General features: G+C 43.7%; 1 protein-coding gene across 1 annotated transcript in view; it reads right to left on the bottom strand.

The window, feature by feature from the left end:
- Positions 1-2,076: 2,076 nt before the first annotated feature.
- The window catches only part of LOC140739092 (A-type potassium channel modulatory protein KCNIP1-like), a 249,115-nt gene continuing 243,407 nt past the window's right edge, over positions 2,077-7,784 (bottom strand). The window contains exons 6-7 of the mRNA XM_073067037.1: positions 3,566-3,670; positions 2,077-2,160 (exon numbers count right to left, since the gene is read on the bottom strand). Of these exons, the coding sequence (XP_072923138.1) occupies positions 2,077-2,160; positions 3,566-3,670 (189 nt within the window). The remainder of the gene's footprint in view (positions 2,161-3,565; positions 3,671-7,784) is intronic.

Here is a 7,784-nt window from a genome sequence, read left to right as displayed (position 1 = left end):
CTGACTAGCAATGCCACCCCCCCCACCCTTCATCCCTCTGCCTCTATCACGTCTGAAACATTGGAACCCTGGAACATTAAGCTGCCAGTCCTGCCCCTCCTGTAGCCAAGTTTCACTAATGGCTATAATGTTATAATTCCACATGTCAATCCACGCCCTCAGCTCGTCTGCCTTCCCCACAATACTCCTCGCATTGAAATAGATACACCTCAGAAGATTATTACCACCACACACAACCCTTCTATTTCTGACTTTGCATGAACTTTTAACATCTTGTATTTTCACTCTCGCTCCACTATCTGCTCTGGCACTCTGGTTCCCATCCCCCTGCATATCTAGTTTAAACCCCCCCCCCCCCCCCCCAATAGGACTAGCAAACCTCCCTGCAAGGATATTGGTCCCCCTGTAGTTCAGGTGTAACCTGTCTCTCTTGTACAGGTCCCACCTGCCCCAGAAGATGTCCCAATGATCCTGAAATCTGAAACCCTGCCCCCTACACCAGTTCCTCAGCCATGTGTTCATCCTCCGAAGCATCCTATTCTTACCCTCACTGGCATGTGGCACAGGTAGCAATCCTGAGATTACCACCCTCGAGGCCCTGCTTTTTAACTTCCTACCAAGCTCTCTATACTCACTCTTCATGACCTCCTGACTCTTTCTTCCTACATCATTGGTACCGATGTGTACCACGACATCTGGCTGCTCACCCTCCCACTTCAGAATGCTGCGCACGTGATCAGAGACATCCCTGACCCTGGCACCCGGGAGGCAACAAACCATCCGGGAGTCTCAGTCATGACCACAGAACCTCCTGTTGTACCTCTAACTATTGAAGAACCCGTTATAACTGTGTCATTACCCTTATTACATGCTTTTTCCAGTTGCCTTTGAAATCTCAGCCCCACATCTTGGCTACTATTTGGTGGACTATATATGATTTCCATAATGGTTTTTTCACCCTTGCAGTTTCTTAACTCCACCCACAAAAATTCAACATTCTCAGACCCTATGTCACTTGTTTCTGAGGATGTAATTCCATCTCTTACCAACAGAGCCACACCACCACCTACACCTCCCTGCCAGTCCTTTCAATATAAAGTATATCCTTTGATGTTAAGCTCCCAACTATGGCCTCCTTTCAGTCATGACTCAGTGATGCCCAAAACACCATACTGACCAAACACTAATTGCGCCATGGGTTTGTCCATCTTATTCCGAATGTTACATGCATTTAAGTACAGCTCCTTCAGTCCTGTAATCTTCGACCTTTTGAATTTTGCCTCTGTGGTACAATTTAACTCTTTGCTCTATCTACATTTGTACCCAATTATTGGCTTGTCCTTCCTTACATTCATGTTGCATCCATCAGCTACCTGTAAACCTGCCGCTCACCCTCAGCTCTGTCATCCTGCTTCCCATCCCCTTGTCATATTAGTTTAAACCGTCCCCAACATGTCTTAAGAAGACAGGATGAGCGAGCAAGGGGTTTTCTCTTTGGAGGATGTGATGTGACTTGAAAGAAGTGTACAAGAGGCATAGATAGAGTGACTAGCAGAGACTTTCTCCCAGGGCAGAAGTGGCTAATACAAGAGGGCATAATTTTAAGGAGATTGGAGGGAAGTATTGGGGGATCTCAGAGATAAGTTCTTTACACAGAGAGGCTACTGCCCTGCCAGATGTAGTGGCAGAGGCAGATACATTGAGGGCACCTATGAAACTCTTTGACAAGCATATGGATCATAGAAAAAAATGGAGGCTTCTCTGGGACGAAGGGTTAGAAGGATCTTAGAGTAGGTTAAAAGACTGGCACAACATCATGGCCTATACTGTGCTCTACTATTTTCTGTTCTTAGGTGCTTGGCCAACATGGACTAGTTGGGCCTGTTTCCAAGCTGTATTACTCTATAACACGATGATGATGATGATGTTGGTGGTGCTGATGAAGGACTGTGATTTCTTTCCAATTATCTTGCTTCACTGACTACAGCTGGCCTTGATCTCCTTGGTCAGTGCCTGTTGTTACTGGCCAATGGTTCCCCAGGTAGTGAGGCTGACGTAAGCAGATGAGACCAGTGGTCATATTGACAAGTCATCTACCTGTAGGCAGGATTCTATAAATTCATCCAGAGTCACCACACCATCTTTGTTTTGGTCCATTTTCTGTAGAAGGAAAAATATTAATGTTCATGAAGAGCTGACTCTATAGGGTTCACAAAGAATTAGCAATAATCTGTTCCAAGCAAGAAGCAGCCACAGTCAATTTTAAAGTCATGATCAGGACAATATTCAACCTCCAATGGAAGTCCACATCAATTCCCAAGGAAGTGCTGCTGCTCCTTGTACATGACAATGGTTGCAATCTGGAACATACTGCCAACTGTTGAGGGAAGGTCTTCTTGCATCATTTGAGAAGCATCTGAACAAGCAGAAAGCTACAGACCAACTGCTTGGAAATGGGATCAGTACCAATGGATATGATGGTCGCACTGACATGGTGGACCAAAGGGCACATGTCCCTATTGTGTGCCTTCAACAACTAGACAAATAGATTGGAATAGACCAAACAGAAACAGGCAAATATCTCCCTGCTGGGGCAGGTCAGATACCAGAACCACCAGCAAGGTGGCTGAACTAAGACCCATGGACTTGAGGGCCCGAGTTATAGAGAGAGAGGTTGAATCTTTATTCCTTGGAGAATGAGGGGCAACCTTATAGATATGTTTAAAATGATAGGGTGTATGGTAACAGTCTTCCCCCCGGGTAGGGAAGTCCAAAACCTGTGGGCATCGATATACGTGAGAAAGAAAGATTTGAAAAGGAAACTGAGGGGCAACCTTTTCATTAGAGGCTGGTGAGTAAATTGAGGAAGTGGTCGGAGTAAGTACAATACTATAATTTAAGAAACACTTGATAAGTACATGGAGGGGTGGGGCTTGGAGGATTGCAGGAAATTTGGACTAGCTGGGTAGGCACTGTGATTGGTGTAAATGGCTGATATCTGCGCTGTTCTGCTCTGTGGCTCTGGGATCCACCCAGCAGCATTGGATATGGTCAAATATGGGCCAACAGTGTATTTGGGCTCTGGGTACAAGGAAGCAAATCCTCCTTAGTAACAACTGCATTCAGCACCAGCTGCTGTTGCTTCTTCTGAATTAGAAGGCAGTCTGGTATAAACTCACACCATATTGCAGGGGTATTCCACTATCCCATGGGCAACGTCTGATGACAAACCCTTAGCGCAGTTAGCTGATCACTACTGGATGAAGCAGAAGACCCAATGGCCAGACATTTTGACAGCTTGTGACCTTGGGATGTCCTAAAATGTTCATGGTGGGTGAATACTCTGCTCCTACCATAATCTGACACCACCTGCTGAAACCAGTGCCCCAATGGTGCTCAGTGTGAATACATGGTGTGTGCCTCCTTCCCACTTGACACAACCACAATACATGACATGTACTAAACCAAGGTCAGCATGTCCAAGATGAATAATCAACACCCATGGCTTGTATCCCTCCTGAAAACGGAGGGTTTCTCTGCAAAAAACTTCAGAAACAGGTCCTACCTGAAAGAAGACATCCACGTGATGCCTGGGAGCATCGGCCTTCAGCACAGGGTAGGTGTACTTCCCCATCATGTCATAGATGGCCCTCACAATGTCTGTCATCTCCTGCAGAGTGAGCAACATGAACAGCTCACCACCTCTTCATACAGACCCTCCACACCACTCCCAGCACCAAGTGTCCAAACACCTCACAAGGCCTTGCTGCCTTCGCCAGCCCCAACAACAAACAGGTACATAAGCGCACTGCCCCACATTTCCACCACCACAGGCTGCCTGTACTCTACGGATTCACCCTGCCTTTATTATACTGCTACCAGTCTTCACACAGCCCCCATTCTGGGTGTCTATCCAGTCCTTGCTTCTCTTTAACTTCTATATCACCTGTACTGTATATGAACCTGCCCCTTGTATACCCTGTATCAATATACCAACCAGCCATTGTACACCTTGCATAGTATATCAGTATACCAGACCACACATGGTAGATCCCATCTCCCTGGCTCCATATTCACATCTGGACAATCTGGATACCTACTGTACGTCAGATTCCTACATGTTGACTTTAGCAACGTCTTCACCTACCAATCAGTCCAGGGTCAGTTATGTGCTTTTCATGTGAGATGTAGGAAGTGTAACCAGCTGCAGCTCCTTATGAACTGAATTAGGAAATGGAGCTGCAGTGCGATGACCTTTGGCTTATACAGGAGAATTAGTGGCTGATAGATAAGAACTACAGGGAGGTAGTCAGACCTAAGTTGCAGAAGGCAGATGGCTGGGTGACTGTCACAAAATGGAAAAGGGATAGGCAAATAGTGCAGTAAGTACAGAGGGGCACTGTGGTAGTGGGACCAGGGGACCATAGTTGTTAGCACAAAGCTATTACAGCTCAGGCATTGGAGTTCAGTTAAATTCTGGTTTCTCTATAAGCAAGTTTGTACATTCCTTCCCATATGCATGTGGGTTTCCTCCGGGTGCTCTCATTTCCTTCCACAGTCCAGTCATTGTAAATTGTTCCATGGTTAGGGTTGTTGTGTAGTATAGCTTGAAGGACTGAAATAGCCTGTTTTAAAAAACCTGTGACTACTCCCTTCAGTAATAAGCATTCTGTTTGATACTATTGGGGGAGCGGTGACCTACAGTGACCAGAGTCTGGCTGTGTGCTCAAACGGGAAAGGATGCGAAGAAGAGCGCAGTGGTGATAGGGATTCAATAGTTAGAGGACAAGACAGAAGATCTGTGGATATGAAAGAGATATACAAATAATATGTTGTCTCCCTGGTGCCAGAATCAGAGATCTGGTTCACAGCCTTCTAAAGGCAGAAGGTGATCAACCAGAAGTTGTGGTGTATATTGGTCCGATGACATGAGTAGGAAAAGGAATGAGGTCCTGAAGAGAGAATATAGGGAGCTAGGTAGAAATGACCTAGCTCCCTAGGTCATGCATGACCTCAAGGTTAGTAATCTCTGGATTGCTGCATGTACTATGAGCCAGTGAGGTTAAGAATAGGATGAATGGATGGCTTTTGAATTAGTATAGAGTCAAAGTTTTAGATTTATGGATCACTAAGATCTCTTGCGGGGAAGACATGACCTGCACAAAAAGGATGGGTTAGACCTGAACTCAAGGGGGATTATGTCCTTGTGAGCAGATTTGCTAGAGCTGTTAAAGAGGGTTTAAACTAATTTGCAGGGGAATGGGAACCAGAGTGATAAGGCAGAGGATGGGTCAGTTGGTATACAAGAAGGTAAAGTGTTTACTGAGACTGTGAGGATGGATAAGCAGTTGATATTGTGGTCATTGGGATGTGTGGAAGGTCTGAGCAGTTCAACAGTAAGGATAAAGTAAAAGGGAAGGAAAGTGCAGGAATGGTTACAAAAGTCTCCAGAATAAAGAAAACAAAAAGTTTACAAAGGGATAAAAATTTAACTTCCAATAAAAAGGGTGAAAATTGGAAAAGGTGTTATATTTGAATGCATATGGAATAAGATAGTGAAGCACAGTTACACACTGGCATCACAGAGTCATTGCTGAAGGATCACAGGTGGGAGTTTATCATCTAAGGTCAAGTCAAGTCAAGTCACTTTTATTGTCATTTTGACCATAACTGCTGGTACAGTACATAGTAAAAATGAGACAGCGTTTTTCAGGACCATGGTTTACATGACACAGTACAAAAACTAGACTGAACTATGTAAAAAACAACACAGAGAAGTTTACTACACTAGACTACAGACCTAGGGTACACATTGTATTGAAAGAACAGGCAGGTGGAGGAGGTGTGGTGGCTTTGTTGGTTAAAAAAAAACAATAAAATAAATCTTCAGAAAGAGGAGGACATAGCATCATTATGTGTAGAATTAAGAAAAAACAATGGTAAAAATACCTGATGGGAGTTATATACAGGCCTTCATACAATAGCTAGGATGTGGTGTACAAATTACAACAGGAGATTGGAAAAGCATACGTAAAGGGCAATGTTATGATAGTCAAGCAGGTAGATTAGGAAAATCTGGTTGGTGTTGGATCCCATGAGAATGAATTTGTCGATTGTATGAGAGATTTTTTTAGAGCAGCTTGTAGTGGAGCTCATTAGGAAAATTCAATTCTGGATTGGCTGTTGTGAAATGAACCGGATTTGGTTAAGGGAGCTTAAGTTAAAGGAACCCTTAGGAGCCAGTGATCATAATGTGATAGTATTCACCCTGCAGTGTGAGAGGGAGAAGCTAAAATTGGATGGTTCAGTATTACAGTGGAGTAAAGGGAACTACAAAGGCCTGAGAGAGGAATTAGCCAAAATTGATTGGAAGGAGATATTAGCAGGGAGGATGGTAGAACAACAATGGCTGGAGTTTCTGGGAGCAATTGAGAAGGTACAGGATAGATTTATCCCAAAGAAGTATTCTCAAGAAAGGATGAGCTAACCATAGCTGACAAGGAAAGTCAATGACTGTATATATAAAAAAGAGGGGGCATATAATATAGCAAAAATAGTGGGAGTCTAGATGATTAGGAAGATTCCAAAAACCAACAAAAGGCAACTAAAAAAGCCACAGGGACAGAAAAGATGAAATATGAATGTTAGCTGACCAATAATTTAAAAGAGGATAACAAAATTATTTGCAGATACATAAAGAGTAAAAGAGAGGCGAGAGTGGATATTGAACCATTAGAAAATAACGCTTGAAAGATAGTGATGGGGGACAAAAAGCTGGTGGATGAATTTATTAAGTACTTTGCATCTATCTTTATTGTGGAAGACACCAGCAAATGCCTGAATTTCAGAGTGTTAAGGGTAGAACTAAGTGCAGCTATTACTAGGGAGAAGTTGTTTGGTAGGCTCACAGGTTTGAAGTTGGATGTCACCCGGACCAGATGGATACAGACCAGGTTTCTCAAAAAGGTTGCTGAAGAGACCGAGAAACATTAGTTTCAAGGAACACTAGAATCTGGTATACACAGGACATAGTATATAGAAACTTACAGCACATTACAGGCTCTTTGGCCCACAATGTTGTGCCTATCATGCAATCTACTCTAAAAAGTGGCGACAATTTCCCTAGTGCATAGCCCTCTATTTTTCTAAGCTCCATATACCTACCCAAGAGGCTCTTAAAATACCCTATTGTATCCACTTCCATCGGCAGTGTGTTCCATGCACTCACCACTCTGTGTGAAAATCTTATCCTTGACATCCCCTTGGTACCTATTTCCAAGTACCTTAAAACTATGCCCCCTCATGTTAGCCATTTCAGCCCTAGCAAAAAGCCTCTGGCTATCCACATGATCAATGCCCCTCATCATCTTATACACCTCTATTAGGTCACCTCTCATCCAAGGAGAAAAGGATAAGTATATGCAACCTATTCTCATAAGGTACATCCTCCAATCCAGGCAACATTCCTATAAATCTCCTCTGCACTCTCTCTATAGTATCCACATCCTTCCTGTAGTGAGGTGACCAAAACTGAACACAGTACTCCAAGTGGGGTCTGACCAAGATCTTATATAGCTGTAACATTATCTAATGGCTCTTGAACTCAATCCTAATGCCAACACACCCTATGCCTTCTTAACAACACTGTCAACCTGTGCGGCAGCTTTGAGTGTACTATCAACATGGACCCCTAGATCTCTCAGATCCTCCACACTGCCAAGAGTCTTACTATTTATACTATATTCTGTCTTCAAATTGGACCTACCAAACTGAAGCACTTAACA

The sequence above is a fragment of the Hemitrygon akajei genome, chromosome 15 (assembly GCF_048418815.1).
Source record: "Hemitrygon akajei chromosome 15, sHemAka1.3, whole genome shotgun sequence".
Taxonomy (NCBI): domain Eukaryota; kingdom Metazoa; phylum Chordata; class Chondrichthyes; order Myliobatiformes; family Dasyatidae; genus Hemitrygon; species Hemitrygon akajei.
The sequence above is the reverse complement of the archived record's forward strand: the minus strand, read 5'-3'. Positions and strand labels throughout refer to the sequence as shown.